The sequence below is a fragment of the Hemiscyllium ocellatum genome, chromosome 43 (genome assembly GCF_020745735.1).
Source record: "Hemiscyllium ocellatum isolate sHemOce1 chromosome 43, sHemOce1.pat.X.cur, whole genome shotgun sequence".
Taxonomy (NCBI): domain Eukaryota; kingdom Metazoa; phylum Chordata; class Chondrichthyes; order Orectolobiformes; family Hemiscylliidae; genus Hemiscyllium; species Hemiscyllium ocellatum.
In genome coordinates, this window is record NC_083443.1 from 16603883 (window position 1) to 16630904 (window position 27022).

At 43.8% G+C, this 27022-nt stretch overlaps 1 protein-coding gene across 1 annotated transcript in view; it reads right to left on the bottom strand.

Annotated features, from left to right (window-relative positions):
* The window catches only part of LOC132834916 (rho GTPase-activating protein 22-like), a 411982-nt gene that overhangs the window by 329937 nt on the left and 55023 nt on the right, over positions 1-27022 (bottom strand). The window contains exon 2 of the mRNA XM_060854044.1: positions 856-1055. Within this exon, the coding sequence (XP_060710027.1) occupies positions 856-1055 (200 nt within the window). The remainder of the gene's footprint in view (positions 1-855; positions 1056-27022) is intronic.

The window sequence follows — 27022 nt, forward strand, 5'->3', positions numbered from 1 at the left end:
TCTGGCAGCAGCTGTGGAGAGAAATCAAAGTTAACATTACTGGTGGGGGGACCCATCCTCAGAATGGAGACATGAGAATGTCCCTAAGTCATAAGGCAATTTTGGAGAGTCAGTGCTAACATGATGGGCTAAATAGCCTTGGTTATGATCACAGCCATTCTGTGAAGTTATAGAAACTCTACAGTGTGGAAACAGGCCCTTCAGCCCAACACATTCACAACAACCCTCTGAAGAGTGACCCATTCCCCTCACCTATTACTCTACAGTGACCCCTAACTAATGTACCTAACACTATGGGAAATATAGTGTGGCCAATGCACCTAACCTGCACATATTTGGATTGTGGGAGAAAACCAGAGCACCCTCTGTCTGGAGTTTGCACATTCTCCCTGTGTATGCATGGGTTTCCTCTGGGTGCTCCAGTTTCCTCCCACAGGTTTAGTGAATTGGCCATTCTAAATTGCCCATGGTGTTCAGGGATGTGTAGGCTAGGGGTAAACGTAAAAGGAATGGGTTTGTGTGGGATTGGTCGGTGTGGGCTTGTAGGGCCAAAGGGTCTGTTTCCACACTGTAGGGATTCTATGAAAGTATTCTATTCTACCTGGAGGAAGCCTGGGCAGATGTGGGGAGAATGTGCAAACTCCACACAGATAGTTGCCCAAGGCTGGGTTCCTGGTGCTGTGAGGCAGCAGTGCTAATGGCTGAGCCACTGTACTGTCCTTAAGTCAGCTGTATAATGCAGATATGGTAAACTGGATTAAATTTCAGTGTATCTCTTACAAGGTCAAGACAAGTACATTGTTATTTTAAGGCAGTCAGGAAGCTTCATGAAAATATGACATCTTTATGTATTACCTGGGGTTTATTCTCTTCCTCATCTTTGTAATAGTAGAGCTGTTCTCCCCTGAGAACGAACCATCGCTGCTGCCAGTTCTTCATGATGCTTCTCTGTTTCTTTAACCATCCTGATTTTAATGCTTTATCCTGTAGACTGGGTGAGGATGGTCTGCTGGAGACTCGACTGTGCTCTCCCATCACCATGCTTTTCGACCGGGCTGGCAGGACAACAGAAAATTACAGTTGTAAAGCCCTATGTAAGGATTGTACAGAATTTAATCAATACCAAAACTCATCCTGAGGCACAGCCATTCACAAAAAGAAAATCCGACATGGTGTATTTTTAATATTTGGCCCACAATTAGATCATCAGAGGCTGAATTGATTGGGACTTTTCTCACTGGAGTGTGGGAGGTTGAGGGGTGACCTTACAGAGGTTTATAAAATCATAAGGGGCATGGATAAGATGAATGGCAAGTGCCCTCTTCCATAGGGTGGGGAATTTTAAGATTAGGGGGCATATGTTTAAGGTGAGAAAGATTTAAAAAGCACATGAGAGGCAACTGTTTTACGCAGAGGGTAGTTCATGTATGAAATGACCTTTGAGGAAGTGGTGGTTGTGGGTACAATTACAATGTTTAAAAGACATTCGGATAAATACATGAATAGGAAAGGTTTGGAGGGATATGGACCAAGTGCAGGCAGTGGGGGGACTAGTTTAGTTTGGGATAATGGTCGGCATGGACTGGTTGGATCGAAGGTTCTGTTTCTGTGCTGTATGACTCTATGACATTCTTGTTAAAATCTCAAGATAAATAATCATGAATAAATATAACATGAACGTAAAACCATTGGGGAATGTGAACTTTTTTTTAACAGAGGAAAAATTCACTTTTCAAATACTGTATGTCTCAATTGCTGTTGTGTTATGAATGCTTGAGAATTTAATCCGTAATGCAATTTGAGTTTCTCTGAAAAACATTGCAATATCTGCCTTATACTCGAGACATGGACTTTGACAATAAACTAGCTTATTAATTAATGCAGCTCGTTCTCTCAGATTTCCAGAGTAACATGTGAATTGGTTTGACAAATAAGACCGTAAAAAAAATAGGAACAAGAGAAGGCCATTTAGCCCCTTGACCCTGCTCTGCCATTGAATAGGGTCATTGCTGATCAGGTATTACCTATGTCCACTTTCCTACTCTTTCCCCATAACCCTTGAATCACTTGCTCATCAAGAATCTAAATATCTATCTCAGCCTTAAATACACTCAAAGACTTTGCCCCAACAGTTCTCCATGGCAAGAAGTTACAATTCTTTGAAGGAAGAAAATGGCACCTTCAATTGGCATGCTTTATTCTGAGACTGTGCCCTTTGGCCTGAGACTCTCCCATGAGGTAAACATCCTCCCAGCATTTACCTTGTCAAGCCCCTTAAGAATACTATATGTTTCAGTGGGATCACCTCATTATCCTAAATTCCAATGAGTAAATTCTCAACCTGTTTAGCCTTTGCTCATTAGACAATCCCTCCAAACCATCCTCAAACTGCTCTGAACCATCTTTCCTTAAATAAGGGGACCAAAGCTGTTTCCAGTACTCCAGATTGATTGTGTTTTTTGAAGAAGTAACAAAGAGGATTGATGAGGGCAGAGTGGTAGATGTGATCTATATGGACTTCAGTAAGGCAAGGTTCCCCATGGGAGACTGGTTAGCAAGGTTAGATCTCAGGGAATACAGGGAGAACTAGCCATTTGGATACAGAACTGGCTCAAAGGTAGAAGACAGAGGGTGGTGTTGGAGGGTTGTTTTTCCAGACTGGAGGCCTGCGACCAGTGGAGTGCCACAAGGATCGGTGCTGAGTCCTCTGTTTTTTGTCATTTACATAAAAGATTTGGATGTGAGCATAAGAGGTACAGTTAGTAAGTTTGCAGATGACACCAAAATTAGAGGTGTAGTGGACAGTGAAGAGGGTTACCTCAGATTACAACAGGATCTGGACCAGATGGGCCAATAGGCTGAGAAGTGGCAGATGGAGTTTAATTCAGATAAATGCGAGGTGCTGCATTTTGGGAAAGCAAATCTTAGCAGGACTTATACACTTAATGGTAAGGTCCTAGGAAGTGTTGCTGAACAAAGAGACCTTGAAGTGCAGGTTCATAGGTCCTTGAAAGTGGAGTCGCAGGTAGATAGAATAGTGAAGACGACATTTGGTATGCTTTCCTTTATTGAGTACAGGAGGTGGAAGGTCATGTTGCGATTGTACAGGGCATTGGTTAGGCCACTGTTGGAATATTGCGTACAATTCTGGTCTCCTTCCTATCGAAAAGATGGTTGTGAAACTTGAACGGGTTCAGAAATGATTTACAAGGATGTTGCCAGGGTTGGAGGATTTGAGCTATAGGGAGAGGCTGAATAGGCTGGGGCTGTTTTCCCTGGAGTGTCGGAGGCTGAGGGGTGACTTTATAAAGATTTACAAAATTATGAGGGGCATGGATAGGGGAAATAGACAGTCTTTTCCCTGGGGTCAGGGAATCCAGAACTAGAGGGCATAGGTTTAGGGTGAGAGGAGAAAGATATAAAAGAGATCTAAAGGGCAACTTTTTCATGCAGAGGGTGGTATGGGTATGGAATGAGCTGCCAGAGGAAGTGGTGGAGGCTGGTACAATTGCAACATTTAAAAGGCATTTGGATGGGCATATGAATAGGAAGGGTTTGGAGGGATATGAGCCGGATGCTGGCAGGTGGGACTAGATTGGGTTGGGATATCTGGTCAGCATGGACAGGTTGGACCGAAGGGTCTATTTCCATGCTGTACATCTCTGACTCTGTGGCCCCACTAGAATCTTGTTCAGTTGCAGTAAGACTTCCCTACTCTGTATCCAACCCCCTTGAAATAAGGACCATTAGCCTTCCTGATTACCTGCTGCACCTGTCTGCCAGCTTTCTGTGCATAAGTTCATCCAAGTCCCTTTTGTGTTGCAGCTTTCTGCAATTTTTCTCCATTTAAATAATATTCCATTCATTTGTTCTCCCTCCCAAATAGAACACATGCAAATTTTCCAACATTATATTCCTATTGCCGATTTTCTGTCCACTGAGTTAACCTATCCATTATCTCTCCATAAATGGTTTGGGTCCCTCTCATTTTCACCTTTCAAGGAAAGTAAAAAAATAGAGGGGAAAAGAATACGTGCATGAGGAAAATAAATTTCATCGCCCAAAGGACCTCTTGACTTGTTGTACTGTCAGTGCAATTCTTTTAAAGTGTTGTTCTAATGTAGGAAATGTGACAGCCAATTTTGCAGAACAAATAGCAATGAGAAAAATGATTAGATAACACAATGTTTTATGCATTGGTTGAGACAGAAATGTACAGGTGTGACGTTTTCACTTGACAACCCCTCAGCCGTTGAGGGAAAAGGATTGAAATTCCCACTACCTTTTGTTTTCAGTGTTTCTTGCTATCACCCATCCCATTTCACCTGAGAGACTGTGCCTGAAGTAATGTGACACTTTCCTGAATTGCCAGCCTCAGCTATGTGTTGAAGCACAATTTAAATCCCTAATCAGCTGCTTGAGAAATGAGAGGCCACAACTGAGTAACTCATTCAGCCAAGATTATACAACTTGGCAAGTCTGTGTCCCAAAAAAAACAATTACATTAATACTTAATGGATAGCTGTGGTGCAGAGCATTGGGTTTTAAAAAAATTAATATTTGAAGACATTGTCAGATGCTGCAGTAAGAATTCAGTGATGCAGTTATGATAACCCACAAGAGAATTCAGCAAGTTAAATGAAGCCTAATCTCTCATCCCTTCCCATTGGTCTCAGCTTTGATCCAGAGATACCTAACCACATCTGCAATATAATCGTTCTCAGTTTACAAAATGATGAGGGGCATAGATAAGGTGAGTCGCAAAGGTGTTTTGCCCAGGATAGGGGAGTTCAAAACTAGAGGTCATATTTTTAAGATGAGAGGAGAAAGATTTAAAAGGGATCTTAGGAGCAACCTTTTCACATAAAGGGGTGATTCGTGTATGGAATGAACTGCCACAGGAAATTATAAATGCGGTTACAACATGTAAAATACATTTGCACTGGTATGTAATTAGGAAAGATTTAGAGGGATATGGGCCAAACACAGGGAAATGCAACACGTTTAGTTTGGGAAACTTGGTTGGAATGGACAAGTTAGACTGAAGAATCTGTTTCCATGCTGTATGACTCTAGCTGACTGTAGAAATTTGAGCATCTCACTCACTGACATCTTCCTCTTTTATGATCCAGTTGATGGTAATACTACTGGACAAGTCATATTTCAGAATGAAATCTGGCTTGATAGTTATTTTAAAATGTTTTTATTTGATTGATGTGGTGGTTAATCACTGAAACAGATTCACACAGGTGTTCTTTAACATCAGAACATAAGTTGAGTGCAAAAAAAAAGAAAAAATATAAAGAGTATACCTGTATATGTGCATGCAAGACAGTTCAGAAGATTTTAATGTTAACAGAAAAGTAACATTCAAATATGTTTCCCAACATTATCCTTTTGTAGAAACAATTCCAGTTAATTTTCACTCCACCTAAACTCTAAGTTTTTATTTAGCTCACTCCTCCCAATTTCTCTCCTTTGAATTGCAGAGACAGTTTTATAATTCCTGAGTCGATTGGCATGAGCTTCTCAAAATTCTGATTAATTCAAGGCCTGAACTTTGTCATTTTCAACAGCTTTCAGATTTCTAACGAGAGTCCTGGTTTAAAAGGTTCACAGACAAAAATGTTTGGGTACAGTGACTGGTTCCTCTGAATTAAAAGCATGATTTTCCCACTGGAAGAAATTTCCTTTCTTCCAAGCTGAATTCCTGATTCTTCAGAATGCCATCCAAAAGCTAAAACTAGTAGCTTTCAGGTCTGTTGTAAACTCAACAGTATAAATATTCCATCTATTAACACCTTAGGGGTCCTGCAATCACAAGCTTTCTTAGAATTGATGCACTTAGGTCATTGTTTTAAAATACTTTGACCTGTTTTTTTTAAAGAAAGTCTTCAGAGCTGACTCACATCCATCTGGTTCTACTTTGACATCTAATCCCAAACATAATATACAATACACCTTTCATCATACTTCCTAAACAATAGAAATGATTCATTGCAGAATGTTTTTGTATTCCTCTCAAAGTCCCACATTCAAGTGTTAGAAAACACAAATACAAATCATTTTTAGCCGCATATGTAGGTTAGGTATATTTTGCAGATGAGACATTATTCAAAGTAATTTTATATGCATCATGTAAGTTATTGGGAGCACTGAAGCATCTTACTTGATAATGAGCAGAACTCGCGAAAATCCCAAAAGCTGATTATTTTGTTTCATACATACAAAAGCTACTATTTTGCATATTTGTCATTCTGTAATGTGAGGCATTTCTTTGTTTCTTATAAATATATTTTATGCTAATTCTTATGTTAAACTGTAACCAGTTGTGAGGTGCAAAAATGTCTTGAGCTTGATACTGCATGGTAGGAAGATGGAGCTATGAAGAGAGAAGAGTTCCAAATGCAGCCAACAATATTGGGAAAACAGGGAAGGTCATAACATTCCAGGGCCCACTTACTCGGACACGCACATGAACAAAGTGGAGCAGCCACATGTATAAGCACATTCACATAGAAGCACATGCACGCATGTACACAGATATGTGCCATCATGCACATGTGAAGTCGTGTGAATACATATGAACATGTTCAAGCACATACACACACTGTACACATGGTCATGCACAGGGTATGCCACTCAGCTGGTGGCTAATCACCTTGTCTATGTCACCAACTACCAGACTAATGCCATTTACAAGTTCACTGATGACACCACCATAGTCGATCGGATCTCAGATGGCGACAAAACAGACTACAGATGGGAGGTGGAAGACCTGGAAAAATGGTGCACTGAGAACAACCTAGCTCTCAATGCTGGCAAAACCAAAGAATTCATTATTGACTTTCGGCAGGGTGTTACTCATGCCCCTCTACACATTAACAGTGCAGAGGTGGAATGAGTGGAGAGTTTTAAGCTCCTGTGTGTGGTCATCCACAACAAGCCTTCCTGGACTCTTCATGTGGACACATTGGTTACAAAGGCCCAACAATGTCTCTTCTTCCTCAGGAAGCTGGGGAAATTTGGCACTCACGTCTCTAATTTCCCTTGAAAACGTGGTGCTGATCTGCCTGCTTTAAATATTGTGGAGGTGACAGAGACACCCACAGTGCTGTTAGGGAGGAGGGTACAGGGTCTTGGCCCAGCAGCAAATGCAGAAACAGTGACTCTAGTACAAGGTCAGTATGGTGTTGGTCTTGGACGGGAACGTGCAGTGCCAAAATCAGAAATTGTTTGAAAGGCTGTGCAGGTCTGGCAGCATCTATGGAGAGGAATTAGAGTTAATGATTCGGGTTCAATGACCCTTCCTCAGAACTCAGAGGTGCCAGTCTTCCCCACAATTCCTGTTTTTGTTTCAGATTTCCAGCATCTGCAGTTCTTTCAGGTTTTATTCGGGAATGTGCAGCTGGTGGTGATGTACTGCAATACCAGCACCTTCTGCGGGATGACTCATTGAGTCATAGAGATGTACAGTATGGAAACAGACCCTTCAGTCCAACTTGTCCATGCCGACCAGATATCCCAACCCAATCTAGTCCCATCTGCCAGCACCCAACCCATATCCCTCCAAACCCTTCCTATTCATATAGGCATCCAAATGCCTCAAATGTTGCAATTGTACCAGCCTTCACCACATCTTCTGGCAGCTCATTCCATACACATACCACCCTCTGCATGAAAAAGTTGCCCTTTAGATCTCTTTCATATATTTCCCCTCTCACCCTAAACCTATGCTCTTTAGTTCTGGACTCCCCGATCCCAGGAAAAAGACTTTGCCTATTTATCCTATCCATGCCCCTCATAATTTTGTAAATCTCTACAAGATCACCCCTCAGCTCCCGACGCTCCAGGGAAAACAGCCCCAGTCTGTTCAGCCTCTCCCTATAGCTCAAATCCTCCAACCCTGGCAACATCCTTGTAAATCTTTTCTGAACCCTTTCAAGTTTCACAACATCTTTCCGTTAAGAAGGAAACTAGAATTGCACACAATATTCCAACACTGGCCTAACCAATGCCCTGTACAGCCACAACATGACCTCCCAGTTCCTGTACTCAATACTCTGATCAATAAAGGAAAGCATACCAAACACCTTCTTCGCTAACCTGTCTACCTGTGACTCCACTTTCAAGGAGCTATGAACCTGCACTCCAAGGTCTCTTTGTTCAGCAACACTCCCTAGGACCTTACCATTAAATGTATAAGTCCTGCTAAGATTTGCTTTCCCAACAGAAGATTCTTTCATTTTTACTGCCTACCAGCCACTAGGTGGACTGGAAACACTTACAGGCTGATAATCGCCCTGTCTAGCCACATTATAAATACCACAAACCACGCAGAGAATTATGGAGCTTCCAGCCCAGAAGGGGGACAGTACAATTAGTAAAGTGGATGAACTGTTCAACCTCCCACAAGAAGGTTGAACAGTTCATCCACTTTACTAACACCTTCCACCCTGACCTCTCCACTTCTATCTCGACTGGCACCACCTCCGCTACATCATTAACTGTATCGGTGCTGCCTCATGCTCCCACGAGGTTGAACAGTTCATCCACTCTACTAACACCTTCCACCCCGACCTCAAATTTACCTGGACAGTCTCAGACTCCTCCCTCCCCTTCCTAGACCTCTCCATTTCTATCTCGGGCGACCGACTCAACACGGACATTTACTATAAACCGACCGACTCCCACAGCTACCTAGATTACACCTCCTCCCACCCTGCCCCCTGTAAAAACACCATCCCATATTCCCAATTCCTTCACCTTCGCTGCATCTGCTTCCAGGAGGACCAATTCCAACACTGAACAACCCTGATGGCCTCCTTCTTCAAAGACTGCAATTTCCCCTCAGACGTGGTTGATGATGCTCTCCACCGCATCTCCTCCACTTCCTGCTCCTCCGCCCCTGAACCCCACCCCTCCAATCACCACCAGGACAGAACCCCACTGGTCTTCATCTACCACCCCAGATACATCATATCATCCGTCGTCATTTCCGCCATCTCCAAACAGACCCCACCACCAAGGATATATTTCCCTCCCCTCCCCTATCATTGTTCCGGAAAGATCACTCCCTCCACGACTCCCTTGTCAGGTCCATACCCACCACCAACCCAACCTCCACTCCCGGCACCTTCCCCTGCAACCGCAAGAAATGCAAAACTTACGCCCACACCTCCCCCCTCACTTCCCTCCAAAGCCCCAAGGGATCCTTCCATATCCGTCACAAATTGACCTGCACCTCCACACATATCAATTACTGCATCTGCTGCACCTGATGTGGCCTCCTCTACATTGGGGAGACATGCCACCTATTTGCATAGCATTTCAGAGAACACCTCTGGGACACCCGCACCAACCAACCCAACCATCCCGTGGCTCAACACTTCAACTCCCCCTCCCACTCCACCAAAGACATGCAGGTCTTGGGCCTCCTCCATCGCCAGACCATGGCAACATGACGCCTGGGAGGAAGAGCCCTCATCTTCCGCCTAGGAACCCTCCAACCACAAGGGATGAATGCAGATTTCCCCAGCTTCCTCATTTCCCATCCCCCCCACCTTACCTCAGTCCCAACCCTCGGACTCAGCACCGCTTTCTTGACCTGCAATCTTCTTCCCGACCTCTCCACCCCCACCCCCTCTCTGGCCTATCACCCTCACCTTAACCTCCTTCCACCAATCGCATTCCCACCGCCCGGCCCCCAAGTCCCTCCCCCCTACCTTTTATCTCAGCCCGCTTGGCAAACCTTCCTCATTCCTGAAGGGCTTATGCCCGAAACATCAATTCTCCTGCTCCTTGGATGCTGTCTGACCTGCTGCGCTTTTCCAGCAATACATTTTTCAGCTCTGAAAAGTAGGCTAGTCTGCTTATTCTCAAGTTTAGAAATCATCAGTTCATTGTAAGGTTAACTTAAATAATTTAGTAGGCTATTCACTGAAAGCTTAGAATCTAATCAGTATTTATGGAATAGTTTGCATTAAAGGAACTTTCTTCAGTCTTTTAGAGACAAGTTAAGCTCTGTTGAAATTAGGTGTGCTTCAAAATGTTCCTCTTGTCTAAAACCACTTGAGGTTTAGGGAAATTCCAGTAATAATGTGACATCTGATAAACATTACCCAAAATAGTAAATATCACTCAGGTGGGCTTTTGCCCTCAGTGGTAGTGCCCCTGCCTTTGAGTCTGGGGGACCTTCAATTCAGACCTCCTATGTCAGACGTGTGCAAGAACATCCCTGAATAGGTTGATCTGAAATAATCACTACTCTGGTGGAACACGGAGAGAGACAGTACTTGCTGCATTTTGTGGAGTCTGGCATTGATTAATGTATGAATTGTCCTGAAAAAGCAAATTATTAATCTTGCAAAATGCTATGGAGAATGAAATGATCCCGGAATCCACATCGGTGTTGAAAGCCCTTTGTCTACACTATTGCTCCTCACAGCAAAGACATTGCAATTAATAAACAGACAGTGGCTTATGTGACAGATGTAACTTTGAGCTTAAACGTGTGAATGATTTGATGTTAGCAAAGCTAAAAGGTGTACACATGCCAGTCACACACTGATCAGTTCAATTCTCCTCAGGGCCCACCCATGTGGGAAGAAAGTTGGTTAGTTCAGTTGGCTGGATGGCTGGTTTGCAATGTAGAGTAGCACCAACAGTGTGGGTTTAATTCATGCACCAGCTGAGGTTACCATGAAGAACTCTCCTTCTCTTACCTGAGGCATGATGACCCTCAGGTTAAACTACAACCAGTTTCTCCCAAATGGGAGAGCAGCCCTAGGGGCTAGTAGGACTATGCCAACTTTACCTTGTGAGAACATTATAATGCAGAGAGCGTCAAAGCCCTTTCTCACAGCCCCGTACCCTTCCCAGCAACAGGCTACAAGACAGTGATGACTCTCCTTTCACAAATCCAAATAGGCCTCTCCCATGCCTCTTTAGCTGCTGGGAGACAGTGATGTCTGCAGACACTGGAGATTAGAGTTGAGAGTGTGTGGAGCTGGAAAAGCACAGCAGGTGAGGCAAAATCCGAGGAGCAGGAAAATCGACCCTTCAGACCAGAGCCCTTTAGTTGCTGCCCTACTTGGAAAATTGTAAATATAGATTGATTGCAAAAGAGTTCAGTGTGACTCCATGCTACAACGTGTCTATTGCATTTAGCCACCAGGTCAGTGGTTGGGCAGAATTTAAAATAAATGCAACATTTTCTCTTGGTATTTCAGACACAAAACAGCTGTTATCCAGCAGTGGATCATAATGAGAATTGTTTTGGAAACAAATCGTCACATAATGGCCAGAACTGATTTGTCACAAACATGCAGTTCAAATGCGACCATAATTCTATTCGTTTTAAAATAGTGATGGAAAAGGAGAGACCAGATCTAAAAGTTGAAGTTCTAAACTGGAGAAAGCTGAAAATGTGTTGCTGCAAAGGTGCAGCAGGTCAGGCAGCATCCAAGGAGAAGGAGAATCGACGTTTCGGGCATGAACCCTTCGTCGATTCTCCTGCTCCTTGGATGCTGCCTGACCTGCTACGCCTTTCCAGCAACACATTTTCAGCTGTGATCTCCAGCATCTGCAGTCCTCATTTTCTCCTAAATTGGAGAAAGGCCAATTTTGAAGGTATTAGGCAAGAACTTTCAAAGGCAGATGTTCGCAGGTAAAGGGATGGCTGGAAAATGGGAAGCCTTCAGAAATGAGATAACAAGAATCCAGAGAAAGTATATTCCTGTCAGGGTGAACGGGAAGGCTGGTAGGTATAGGGAATGCTGGATGACTGAAGAAATTGAGGGTTTGGTTAAGAAAAAGAAGGAAGCATATGTCAGGATAGATTGAGTGAATCCTTAAAAGAGTATAAAGTATGAGTATACTTGAGAGAAATCAGGAGGGCAAAAAGGGGACATGAGATAGCTTTGGCAAATAGAAATAAGGAGAATCCAAAGGGTTTTTATAAATATATTAAGGACAAAAGAGTAACTAGGGAGAGGGTATATGAATAGGAAGGATTTGGAGGGAGATAGGCCAGGTGCTGGCAGGTGGGACTAGATTGGATGGGGCTATCTGGTCAGCATGGACAGGTTGGACCGAAGGTTCTGTTTCCATGCTGTACATCTCTATGACTCTGTACAGCCGCAACATGACCTCCCAACTCCTGTACTCAATACCCTGACCAATAAAGGAAAGCATACCAAATGTCTTCTTCGCTATTCTATCTATGTGTGACTCCACTTTCAAGGACCTATGAACCTGCACTCCAAGGTCTCTTTGTTCAGCAACACTTCCTAGGACCTTACCATTAAGTGTATAAGTCCTGCTAAGATTTGCTTTCCCAAAATGCAGCACCTCGCATTTATCTGAATTAAACTCCATCTGCCACTTCTCAGCCCATTGGCCCATCTGGTCCAGATCCTGTTGTAATCTGAGGTAACCCTCTTCACTGCCCACTACACCTCCAATTTTGGTGTCATCTGCAAACTTACTAATTGTACCACTTATGCTCGTATCCAAATCATTTATGTAAATGACAAAAGGTAGAGGACCCAGTATCGATCCTTGTGGTACTCCACTGGTCACATGCCTCCAGCCTGAAAAACAACCCTCCACCACCACGCTGTCTTCTACCTTTGAGCCAGTTCTGTTTCCAAATGGCTAGTTCTCCCTGTATTCCCTGAGATCTAACCTTACTAAATCAATCAGTCTCCCGTGGGGAATCTTGTCGAACGCCTTACTGAAGTCCATATATATCACATCTACTGCTCTGCCCTCAATCTTCGAGTTTTTTGAAGAAGTGACAATCAAGTTTGAGAGACATGATTTCCCATGCACAAAGCCATGTTGACTATCCCTAATCAGTCCTTGCCTTTCCAAATACATGTACATCTTCTCCCTCAGGATTCCCTCCAACAACACTGAAGTCTGGCTCACCGGTCTATAGTTCCCTGGCTTGTCTTTGCCACCCTTCTTAAAACAGTAGCACCATGTTTGCCAACCTCCAGTATTCCGGCACCTCACCTGTATCGATGATACAACTATCTCAGCAAGAGGCCCAGCAATCACTTCTCTAGCTTCCCACAAAGTTCTCGGGTACACCTGATCAGGTCCTGGGGATTTATCCACCTTTAGCCGTTTCAAGACATCCAGCACTTCCTCCTCTGTAAGCTGGTCATTTTGCAAGATGTCATCATCTATTTCCCTACAGTCTAATCTTCCATATCCTTTTCCATAGTAAATACTGATGCAAAATATTCATTTAGTATCTCCCCCATTTTCTGTGGCTCCACACAAAGGCCGCCTTGCTGATCTTTGAGGGACCCTATTCTCTCTAGTTACCCTTTTGTCCTTAATATATTTGTAAAAACCCTTAGGATTCTCCTTTGACATTGGTTAGGCCACTGTTGGAATATTGCATGCAATTCTGGTCTCCTTCCTATCAGAAAGATGTTGTGAAACTTGAAAGGGTTCAGAAATGATTTACAAGGATGTTGCCAGGGTTGGACGATTTGAGCTATAGGGAGAGGCTGAATAGGCTGGGGCTGTTTTCTATGGAGCATTGGAGGCTGAGGGGTGACCTTATAGAGGTTTACAAAATTATGAGGGGCATGGATAGGATAAATAGGCAAAGTCTTTTCCCTGGGGTCGGGGAGTCCAGAACTAGAGAGCATAGATTTAGGGTGAGAGGAGAAAGATATAAAAGAGACCTAAGGGGCAACGTTTTCACACAGAGGGTGGTACGTGTATGGAATGAGCTGCCAGAGGATGTGGTGGAGGCTGGTACAATTGCAACATTTAATGGCATTTGGATGGGTATATGAATAGGAAGGGTTTGGAGGGATATGGGTTGCGTGCTGGCAGGTGGGACTAGATTGGGTTGGGAGATCTGGTCGGCGTGGGCGGGTTGGACCGAAGGGTTTGTTTCCATGCTGTACATCCCTATGATTCTAAATACTTAACTGTAAGGGCTGTGTTCTGATAAAACAGCAAAATCTAAATAATGAGTTTATGTGTGAAAGTTGTCAGTAGAAAAGTGGACAATCTTTTTCCCATATGTAGCATTAATGCTTAGCAGATCTGCCTGACTGAGTCTTACAGCCGTTCTGATTTTTAAAAGATCAAAATGCAAAATATAATTACTGTCCAAACGTAAATAGTTCCAGTAACTACCCAATCAGCAAGAGCAGAAAATAAATAGTATTTTCCTCTGATCTGTTCATAGCAGATTATCCAAAATATAGTTATTAGAAAAATGTTATTCTGTTCAGTTAAATAAGTGTTTTGAGAGTGAATGATTGTACTTATGTATTCCATTAGTTTTATAATTACCTATTGTTCACTATCCCAAAGAATGAGTCAAGTTGTGAATATCTATGGAGATAATTGCATTGGCTACTTGATGACTGCATGTAGAGCTGGAAAACTAACAAGTCAGATCTAATCTCTGCAGTCCTGTCAGCCATGAATAATGGCGGATATTTATACAATGAACAGGAGGACGGGACCTTACAAATATCCCCATCTTCAATGATGGGAGCCCGTTACATGACTACAAGAGAAAGAAAGAGAGAGGGGAAGTGTTGTAATCATTTCCAGGTAGAAGATGATCAATCTTGGCTCCTCAACATCAGTCTTCAGCCAACTTAATTCTGTCCACGTGCTTCAAGACACAGTTGAAGGCATTGCATTGAGCAAAGGATGTCAATAATATCTGTCAGTTGTACTAAAGACTTGTGCTTTTGAGCTAGTTGCCCCCCTAGCCAAGTAGCTCCATCACAATTACAACACTGGCTTCCACCCGACAATGTGAAACATTACCCAGCTCTATCGTGTCCACAAAAGGCAGAATTCACTTACTGCCGATTATTCTGCTTGTAATTGTAGGAACATTAATGGAAGGTGTCATTGATATGGGATCAAGCAGCAGTTACACCATAACAAGCTGCTCTCTGGCTCTGTTTAGTATTCCGCACTGAGCCCCTGACCTTGTTACGGTCTTGTTCCAAACACGCAAAGCAGCTCAATTCCGGAGGTGAAGGGTGAGCAATGCAGTATTTGAAATTCTAACCCAACTGAAGTCACTGGGAAGCAGAAGAAACTGGATGGAGTCATGCCTGGCACAAAGGAAGATGGTTAGGGTTGTTGGAAGCCAATCTTTCAATCCCCAGATATCACTGCATTAGATCATGGTAGTGTCTATTACTCAACTACCTTTAGCAGCCTCGTCAATGTCTTTCCATCTATCATTAGGCTCACTTGCCTGGATGAGTGCAGATCCAAGAATACTCAAGCAGCTTAATACCATGCAGCTCAAACCATCCTATTTGATTGGAAGCCCATCCACCATTATAAATGTTAACTCCTTCCACATGAAGTACAGTGCACCAGCATGCACCATCTATAACACCTCCTATTTTTCCAATCCTCTTGGTCAGCACCTTCCAAACTTGTGACTTCAACTCATGAGTAGGATCACCACCAGCTTCCACATCACACGGCATCATCTCTTGGAACTACACCACACTTCCTTCATAGACTCTGGATCAAGATCTTTGAACTCCCACCAGCATTACAGCTGTATCTACACCAGATGGGCAGCTCACTGCTGCCTTCTGAAATGCAATTCAGGGTGAGGGTGTAATTTCTGGCCTTATTAGTGACTCTGAACTCCCATGAAAGGGTCAAACACAATTGCTTGAAGTGGATAACACCATGTGTTTTATAACCAAATTGTTTCAAGGCATTCACTCTCAGCCCATTCACCCCAATGCTTCATGCACATCGTTCACAAATACTTCCTGCACCTCCTCTTCATGGAAGACTTTGCAACCATTCACATCTCGCTGCTTTACATCTGCTCTGGAGGAGCTGAAGACATGGGTACAGAGTGACAGATTCCCCTAGGTAGCTTGCCAGCGTTGGCAATGTGAGCTGGCCTGTGTATGTGGAGAAGGAGGTCATGAAGCAGGAGTCTGAAAGCTTCAGCAGGTCATGCTAAGCCAAACTACCACCTGCGGCACTGACGCTCAGACAAGTCAAGGGACTTAATCTTCAATTCAGTGGAAGGCTTGCTCAACCTGAAACGATAACTGATTTCTCTCCACCAATGCTGCTAGACTTGCAGAGCTTTTCCAGCAATTTTTGTTTTTGTCTGAGTTGATCATCTCCCTTTTTACCCTGTGTTCTTGTCCCCTTGAACTGGACATTGGTGTCCATCCCCTTAGCCTGATGGAAGGGCACGCGTGAGAAAAGTGGCCACATGTTGCTCTGACTACTGCCATAGGAGTTGGTAATGATGTGGCTTCTGCTCTAGTACCCTAAGAGAGCTAGGAGGTGGAGCTGCAAAAACTGCTCTGGCACAAGGGAAGCTTGGCTGTAGGTGAGTGATAGTCAAAACGTGTAGCGCTGGAAAAGCACAGCAGGTCAGGCAGCATCTGAAGAGAAGGAGTCAACATAGTGGACATAAGGCCTTCATCCGAAATGCACCACACTTTTCAATTCTGACTCTCCAGCATCTGCAGTCCTCACTTTTTCTTCCTGCAGGTGAGTGATGCTCCAGACACACAACACCTACCAAGATGTTGTGAGAGACCTGTGGTCCAGTGAGGATATTTTGGACGGCACAGTGGTTAGCACCAGTGCCTCAGTGCCAGAGACCCGGGTTCAATTCCCACCACAGACAACTGTCTGGGTGGAGTTTGCACATTTTCCCTGTGTCAGCGTGGGTTTCTTCCAGGTGCTCTGGTTTCCTCCCACTGTCCAAAGATGTGGGGGTTAGGGCAATTTAGCATGGCCAATTCACCTAAGTGTTAGGTGAAGGGGAAAAATGTAGGAGAATGGGTGTGGGTGGATTGCTCTTCAGAGGATCCGTGTGGGCTTGTTGGGCCGCAGGGCCTATTTCCACATTGTAGGGAATATAATCAAATCTAAATAGGAAGTACTTTGAACAGCAAGCTCCCACCTGGCCATGACTCAAGCTCTTCATTGTAACTGATTAAAGTCTTCCCAACCTATCAGCTTGACTAAGAAGGTTCCTCCATCTTTGTACTCTGAGCCTCAAAGGAGCCGAAACAATGTAGAATACTGAATGCTTTTGAGAAGAAAAGGAATCCAGGATGAGGAAAACTGACAAAAAACAAAAAACCGCAGATCCCTGAACAAAAACAGAAATTGCTGGAGAAACTCCACAAACGTGGCACCAACTGTGGAGTGAGAAACAGAGTTAATATTTTGAGTTCAGTGATCTTTTTGATAACCTGTTCTGAAAGAAAGGTGACTGGATTCGAACCATTAACTCTGCTTTTTCTCCATAGATGCTGCCAGATCTGCTGAACCTCTCCAACAATGAGAATTTTTTTCTGGAAGAAAACTCTGAAGATTTTTTAAAAGAATTGCTCAGTTTCTTTCATGATAGACACACAAGGCTTCCCCACTGGACTTAGGATCTTCCCAGAGAAAGTTGGAAGTGGCCAGGGAGATCCCGGTTTCAGAACCCACTGAAAATTTAAGGAGCACTATCTAATCCACATGCACTGTATCCACTTAGCTGGGAGGTTTCTGTCCAACTGATAACACAGAAAAGGAAGTTTCTATTCCAAGTTTGTGGTGAAAATACCCCAAGGCATGGGAAGGAATATCAGGCAGGGGGCTACAGCTCGGGACAGTTAGGCCTGTGGAACTGAGAATGCTTATGCAAGTGGGTAGTGCTGGAAAAGCACAGCAGGTCAGGCAGCATCAGAGGGGCAGGAGAATTGACATTTCAGGCATAAGTCCTTCATCAGTAATGAACGACATTTCCTGATGAAGTTCTTATGTCCGAAACATCGATTCTCCTGCACGCCAGATGCTGCCTGACCTGCTGTGCTTTTCCAGCACCACACTTGACCCCGAGCTCCAGCATCTGCAGTCCTCACTTTCTCCTAACGCTTGTGGAAGCCCAAGAATAGATATAGTCATGGTATCCTCTATGATATACTGGTTCACCCAAGGCTTGCACATGATTAAGGCACTCGTTGTTCCCAAATGATGGAATCAACATCTTCAGGAGAAGAAGGAATAGGATGATATAGAGAGAGGAAAACTTCAGACCGTACAAAAAGGGATGATTTTTTATTTAGTTTCTATCCTGTGCAATGTGAAAGAGAATTTCCATTATAAGTCAGTGAGTAAGATGTTGTTGACCTCAGACTAAACAAATAGAGAGCTCTGTAGAACAAAAGGGAGTAAGTCATAATCATATGTTTCACTTACAAGAATTGGCAAGTTTAATTAAATAGTTGGAAAGGTGTTCAGCTTTTAATGCAGTTTCCAATTCCCCATAATGTTTATATATCTTCCTAACTTTGATGCTGCATTGTGTGATGCACCAACTAATAATGCACTCGCAAGTAAATAATTCTTAAAAAAGGGACTTGTGAAAAACAAGGTTACATTGTCCTTGGTTTTTATTCAGGAGGTCCTAAAAGACAGACTCTGAAAAGTCTAAGCTTGAATGGTTTTAGAACCTGTTTGATTATTGCTAATAGATACTGCCTCAGGCAAACGGCTTTCAAGTTTAAAGTTAAAAATCACAATACCAGGTTATACTGCAACAGGTTTATTTGGAAGAACTAGCTTTTGGATTGCTCTCCATCAGGTAGCTGTGGAACAGGATCATAAGGCACAGAATTTATCACTGATGTTGTGTGATTTTTAACTTTGTCCACCCCAGCCCAACACCAGCTCCACCATGTTCAAGTTTATAAAAAACACTTGTACAATGAAAGGAGAGTGGTCAGTTCTTCCAGCTCTGCTTCTCTGGTCCAACTTGGCTTTGACCAGTCAGGCAATGGTGAAGCTGTTGGACACAACGAAGCAGGTCCATGCTGATCCTCCCTCTCTCTGACATCTCTCCTGTAAGACCCTGTGTTTGATTTTACCTTTTGTGCCAAGGTGTGCTTATGGGGATTGTTGCAAGTATTTGAAACAGCAGCATTAAGTTTGGAATGATCTGCTGGGTTTTCAAATAGGCAAAGTCATTCAGTATTCTGTTCTCTTTTGTTTGTGTTTCATTTGGTAATCTTGTAAATAAATTTGTCTGTTTAGAACTCACATGGTTTGTTCAACTGTATCCCTTCCACAATATCCATGTTATACCTGCTTAAAACAACTAGCAAAGTTAGGGTGTGGGGTATTTTCTTGAAATGTTTTGAGGGTTGTCTTGCCAGATCAATAACAATATGAAGTCAATGCTGTTTTCTATTATCTTCAGGACTGAAATGCAAGAAAATCAAATTCAGAAAGGGAATAACAATTTATACAGTATAGGAGGAGGGACCATCTCCATTGCAAACCTACCAATAGTCTCTCTCACCTTGTAAAAATTGTTGTTCCATTTGAATTTCAGTCCCGAAGAGTGCAGAAAAAGGCATTGACCACCTTGTTATGGACCAGACATCCCACCCCCCCCTCAAAACATTAAGAAAATATCCCACAAAATTGTCGTTCCCTTTCTGAATTTAGGTTACTTACATTTTAGTCCTGATGAGCACAAAATACAAAAAATTAAAACTTCATGTCTCTTAACCAAGCTTATCGGCTTATTTCCTATGAATATTTATTATAGCAGAAGGTACTTGGAACTCCTAATCTAATATTTATAATGTAACAAGGTCTAACCATCCAGCAAAGAATTATTTCCTTCAAATTCTATTTCCTACTACACTAGAAAAAAGGGAAACTTATCAAAAATATTGCAGTTTATATTCATTTTTCAGGAAATGTGGGGCAGAAGCTAGATTAAAAAGATGGATGAAGAAAAATAAATCTTTGATAAAAGTCTGAAGAGATGATTTGGGGTCAGTCAGTCAAAGAAAGGAATAATATATCTTTGTTCAATGGCAGTTTCAATGAAGATTGAATTACTATAGAAGCCACTTTAATTTGGCATTATCAGACAGCACTTTTAGCCACCTAGTAATTAAGGAGTTTAGTGATTGCAATCCATCATCATGCATTAAAGAACAGGTTCAAAAGTAATGGTTTCTTCAAATAACTTAAGTTCTAAGGGAGATCTATGGCCTACACCACAAGATGAGAATCTGGGATATATCAGCTATTGAGATCCTGTATCCCAGAGGATCTGGGACTGAGTACTCCTTGTTGCCAGCAGATATCTCAATGTTTGTATGGACTACATAGGAAGGAAGGCTTGTATTTATACTGCAACCTCAGGATGTCCTGCACTCAGTACAGCCAGTGAGAAGTATTAAATTGTTATAACAGTTCATTTGGCTGGTTGGCCAACAGCATGGGTTCAATTCCTGCACCGGCTCAGGTTACCAAAAAGGACACTCTCCCCTCGCCTGAGGCATGGTGACCCTCAGGTTAACCCACCACCGGTCTTCCCTCTCTGATGGAAGTGCAGCCCTATGGTCTGGTGAGACAATGGCAATTTTATCTTTATTGTGACACAAGAAACATGGCAGCCATATTACACATGGCAAAGTCCCACTACAGCAATGAGGTAATGACCATTGTTTTCCAAAGTGATTCTGCTTGATTGGCCGGGCACCGGAAAGATCTCCACTGCTCTTCTTCAAATTAATGCTGAGGGGTTTGGTTCTGTTTGTTACGTCCACATGAAAGGGCAGCCGCATTTCAGGTTTGACACTCCATCCAAAAGATGGCATCGCTGACAATGAAGTTCCCACTGCACTTAAGCATCAGCGAAGATCTTGCACTCAAGCCTCTGGAGAGGAATTTGACCTCGTACCTTCCAAACGCAGAAGCAAACAAGCCACCAGCTGAGCTAGAGCTGCACATTCACACTTAACCAGGGTTTGTTGCATGCTTGTAGTTGTACATTAATAAAAGAGTAAATAATCATGGTAGGTCAGGCAGTATCCAAGGAACAGGAGAATCGATGTTTTGGGCAGGAGCCCTTCTTCAGGAATGAGGAGAGTGTGTCCAGCAGGCTAAGATAAAAAGGTAGGGAGGAGGGACTTGGGGGAAGGGCGTTGGAAATGTGATAGGTGGAAGGAGGTTAAGGTGAGGGTGATAGGCGAGAGAGGGGGTAGGGTCGGTGAGGTCAGGAAGAAGATCGCAGGTTGGGAAGGTGGTGCTGAGTTCGAGAGTTGACACTGAGATGGGGGGGGGGAAAGAGGGGTGGAGGGGAAATGAGGAAACTGGAGAAATCATCATTTCCCCTCCCCCCACCTTGTCTCAGTCCTAACCCTCGAACTCAGCACCACCTTCCTAACCTGCAATCTTCTTCCTGACCTCTTCGCCCCTACCCCCCACTCCGGCCTATCACCCTCACCTTAACCTCCTTCCACCTAACGCGTTTCCAACACTCCTCCCCCAAGTCCCTCCTCCCTACCCTGCTTGGCACACTCTTCATTCCTGAAGGGCTCATGACCGAAACGTCGATTCTCTTGCTCCTTGGATGCTGCCTGACCTGCTGCACTTTTCCAGCAACACATTTTCAGCTCTGATCTCCAGCATCTGCAGTGCTCATTTTCTTCCTGAATAATCATGGTAACGCTGTTTTCTTTGCCTAGATGACTAAAGGATTGTTTGTAACTGTAAATTACACTTAAGAAGAATAACACTTAAAATTTCTGATCTAGAGGTGCCGGTTAGGTGTACTGGCCATGTTAAATTGCCCATAGTGTCCAGGGATGTGCAGGCTAGGTGGGTTAGAAATGGGGAAATGCAGGGTTACAGGGATAGGTTGGGGATGGGTCTGGGTGGGCTGCTCATTGGAGGGTCAGTTGATGGGCTGAATCACCTGCTTCCACACTGTAGGGATTCTATGATTCTAATGTGCATGGTAAAACTTTCCCTTGATGCCTTTTACAAATTATGCTAGAGAGAGTCTCCAGAACTGCCTCCATCCTCAATAGGATTTCTCAAGGAGTGAGTCAGCATTGGAAAGGTATGCAATGGAGTGTGTCGGCATTTGCAAGCATTTGAAGCCGTGTTGATATTTGACTGGGTTCACTGGGAACAGTGTGCCAGTGCCTGCACAGCTTTCCAGAAGTGAAGGAATATTTGCAGAATTCACGTGTCACTAATTGATGGGGTTGCTCACACAGACACCGGATAATACACAAAGAATTGGATGTCAGATTACAATTGTCCAGGTTTGGTGAGGTTTCACAGCCATTACACCCGGAATAAATTTGAATAAGACTTCCTCTGTTGAGTTCAAAATGTTTTACTGCTAGATTTCAAACTTAATTGCCCAACTCCAAAAGATGAATACTTTTTACCTCCCACAATGGAAAGTATATCAAAGAAAATTCTGATCTGAGGCCCCTAGCTATTTTCCATTGCCAGCAATCCAGAGAGAGACGTCACAGTCATGTCACTAGACTAGTAATGTGGATACCCAGGCTAATGCTCTAAACGCAATTAACCTGTATGGGAACACAAGTCTTAGTAAGTTGACCACAGAAAAACCTATCTGGTACATTATGTCCTTTAGCAAAGGAAATTTGCCATTCTTACCTGGTCAGGCCTCCATGTGATTCCAGACCAAAGCAATGTGACTGACTCTTAATTATTTTATGAGATGGCCCAATAAACCATTCATTTCAAGGTTAATTAAGGATGAGTAACAAATGCTAGTCCTACCAGTGGCATCCACATTCCAAATGCACAGGAATATAGAAAATTGGAGCTAGCATAGGTCATTCAGCCCTTCAACCAGAATCCAGCATGGCAACAGACACTTGTATTCCACCAGTTCATGCTGACCGTAATCCCAAACTAAACTAGTCCCACCTGCTTGCACTTGGACCATACCCCTCCAAACCTTTTCTATTTATGTACTAATCTAAAATGTCTTTGAAACGTTGTAATTAGAATTCCTACAGTGAGGAAGCAAGCCATTTGGCCCTTCGGGTCTGCACCAACCCTCTGAAGAGCATCCCTTCCAGACCTACACCCCTACCCTTTCCCTGTAACCCTGCATTTCCTACAGCCAACCCACCTAGCCTGTATCTCCCTGGATATTATGTGACAATTTCCCATGGCCAATCCACCCTAACCTGCACATGTTCGGACTGTGGAAAGAAACTGGAGCACTCAGAGGAAACCCGCGTAGACACAGGGCAAACGTACAAATTCCACACACTCCTGAGGCCAGAATCAAACCCAGGCCCCAGATGCTGTGAGGCAGCAGTGCCAACCACTGAGCTCGGCAGAAGTGGGTATTGCAGATGCTGGAGATTAGAGTCAAGATAAGAGTGGTGCTGGAGAAGCACAGCAGGTCAGGCAACATCCGAGGAGCAGGAAAATCAACATTCAGGCCAAATCCCTGTTTCGGGCAAAAGCCCTTCATCATCGATTTTTCCTGCTCCTCAGATACTGCCTGACCTACTATGCTTTCCCTAACCACTGAGCTACTGTGCAGCCTACATAATTGTACCTGCATCCACCACTTCAGTATAAACCATTTTACATCAATTCAGCTGTTGCTTAATCTCCAAACCTTTCTGTTGGTTAAAATATAAAGCTGTATCCAACAGGCCTTTCATGGAGAGTGTTTTATTTTATTCAACCTGCAAAGACAGAGGCTGAATGTTACCAAAACATAACGAGCAGTCACTTTCAGGGAGCCACACTGAGGGTTCCACTCTGAGCTTGCATGAGTTCTCATGTGTTCTGCTCACCTCTATGTATACACCTAGCTCCAAGGCACCACTCATATGCCACCTTGCTCTCACTACTGCCTGAATCTGCCAAGACTTCAGCAGCCAACACTGTATATCATGAAAACCCGAAAGAACAGCAAATACTGGAAATCAGAAACAAGAACAGAGTCTGCTGGAAAAACTCGGCAGGTCTGGCAGGACCTGTGGAGAGAAATCAGAGTTAACATTTTGGGTGCAGCGGTCCTTCTTCAGAACTGAAGGTAGCCAGGAAATGCCAGTTTATATGCAGAAGGGGTAGGGATGAGGAGTAAATGATAGGAGGAGATGGAGCTCAAAGAGAGAGAGAAGAACAGTTGGACTAACAAAGGAGTGGATAATGGTCAGCCTGGGAGAATGAACAGCTACTAATGGGGACTGTTAGTGGCTAACATTCGGTTGTAATAGTATTTAATGTCCAGCTGTGTACCAGGTCAATCACTGCCAGCCAAAGAAACAGTACGCACTGTGGCAGGGAAATGAGAAGGGACAGCGCAGCGTTGGCCCAGTGACAATCCACTCCAAACAAAATTGCGCAATGGTGAATGCATTGCTATTTTACTTCATCACCTGCCTAACTGTACACTGCAGCCATGAAACAAAAGCTACACTGATTACCCTTCCTTTCCAAACTCCCGCAGGACCACCTCTTTCCCTAACACCTAATGTGGCATCACATCTCATCATTGTTCAGGACTCCCTGCGGTGCAAGGAAGGATAACCACTGTGCTAGGCAGAAGTGGGTATTGCAGATGCTGGAGATTAGAGTTGTGCTGGAAAAGCACAGCAGGTCAGGCAGCATCCGAGGAGCAGGAAAATAGACTTCAGGCAAAATCCCTGAAGGGCTTTTGCCCAAAACATCAATTTTCCTGCTTCTTGGATGCTGCCTGACCTGCTGTGCTTTCCCTATACACTGAGCTACCGTGCAGCTTTCATAACTGTACCTGCATCTACCACTTCAGTGTAAACTATTGAGTGTTCAGGCCCCTGACTGAACTCTGTGCAACCCCCTAACTGACCTTTGTTGGGTTGCACTGGATGTGCAGGACTGACCATGGCCCACTCCCCACACCATAATGATACAGAACCACCGGCTCTGACAGCAACAAGCACCCGACTGTCCGTGATCAAGCTCCTCGACTATTATTGGATACTCCCCTTGACTTCTTGCGCCAGTACACCCTGAATGATGACAGTCCCACTGGACTTAGCTGAGGACTACTCCCCTTAGACTTTGAGACATGGTTGTTTCATTTGAAGCACATTCGCATTGGCGCATGGTGCCATTTGGCATTGAAGCAGGGTGGGTGCCATGATGCACCCATTTTACTGATCATAGCTAGCAACCATGGCAAGTTGCCTGGCTTTCTGACTAGATTGAAACAGGCCCTCCACATCGAACCTCCAAAGAGTAACCCACACCCCCCGACTAATGCACCATGGACAACTTAGCATGGCCAATTCACCTGGCCTTTGGATTGTGGGAGGAAACCAGACCACCCAGAGGAAACCCACACAGACACGGAGAATGTACAAACTCCGCACAGACAGTTGCCCAAGGCTGGAATCGAACCTGGGACCCTGGTGCTGTGAGGCAGCAGTGCTAACCACTGAGCCACTGTACTGCCCTTGCTAAAAGGCAAGGGAAAGGAGAAATACTCTGAGTCTGTAAGTCCTGAATGATGTGCTTGGTGGCTCAATGTTAGCACTGCTGCCACACAGCACCACGGACCTGGGTTTGATTCCAGCCTTGGGCAACTGTCCGTGTGGAGTTTGCACATTCTCCCCGTGTCTGCATCGGTTTGCTTTGGTTTCCTCCCATAGTTCAAACATGTGCAGGTTCGGTGATTTGGCCATGCTAAATTGCCCATAGTGTTCAGGGATGTGTAGGCAAGGTGCATTAGTCAGGGGGAAATGTAGATAATAGGGTAGCCGTGCTGAAGTGCTATGTACAGTTTTGATCTTGTTATCTTTGAAAGGATTTAATTGTCTAATAAGCTAGAGATGAACTTTTCCAATAAGGACAATTTGACTCTGGGTGGGATATTCTTCAGAGGGTCGGTGTGGACTTGTTGGGCTGAAAGGCCTGTTTCCATACTGTAGGGATTGTATGATTCTATGATGCGGTAATGAGCAAAAAGACAAGGCAGAAATGCTGAGAGCATCTGAGTAGATGTGCCAAGTGAGTGAGCACAAAGAGAGAAGGCTGTGAGCCCTGGGGATGTACCCTGTTACAATCCAGGAGATGGTTCCCTGTTCGCCACCCAACCTGGCAGCAGTATTATAATGCAGCTTGTCAGCGTGCTGGAAGTGCAGCATCGAAGCGGCTAACTGTATCCTCCGTGAGTCACAGAGGGGTCCCCCATGATGTGATGAGTCTGATGCCAACTTCTGTGGATAAAGGCTGAAGGCAGTCACTACCCACGGAGATTGCCCCAAGATGTTAAGGACTACCAGCCAAGGTGAGCTGAAATTGTCAGTTCCTGCTCTGATGTTCACCTTTAGGAATGTTTCCCTAGTTTCTATCTGCCACATGGGAGAACAGTAAACTGCACATAAACGTGACAAGAATTGATAATAATGAGATGCAGGAAAATATGCCTGTCACCACTCACGTGCAGGATTCTCATCTCACTGGATAAACCGTCAGTGCAAAATCAGACTTATGTTTTCCCAACATTCTGGACTGACTTATTATTGCCCACAATGTTCAGGGTCTGGGAAATCTCAGCTCCAAAACAGGCTTTTCAAAGTAAAGTATAATTTCTCTCTATCAGGGGCAGTGACTCCATTCCTGCCTTCATTCTTTGACTTCCTTGATTGTCAGATCTATCGCCCTCTTTTTAAAATATATTAAATGGCTCTTCCGCCACCGTTTTCTATGAATCTATTGACCACATCAAGTCTACATTCTATGTTCGGCTGTCATATCTTACCTTTAAATTCTGCTCCAAATGCATCGTCGTGTGTGTCACATATGAGATTTATATTGAAAAAAATATAGATAAGTGTCCAAGCTTCTGGTTATTACATTTTTGGTCACCCTTCAGTACCAACACTTGATATTGGGATTGTCTATGTCAACATTTAGATTGCAATTTTGGCCTATGGTCAATAGGTGGTGCAGTGGAGCCCATTTCCAGAACATCTCGCCATCTTTGACTTCTTCAGCCTAAAAGAATTATGCATCAATTGACCATATTAATTGGCGATTATATTAGACACCTCTCTCAATTCCTTCAGCGCTGATCCAAGAAGGTAAAATTGTCTGTGTCAACATGAAGTTAGGTGGCAAAGTAATTGAGAAAGAAAAGTGAGGTGCATGCAAAGAGGCTGCGGAAGGAGAC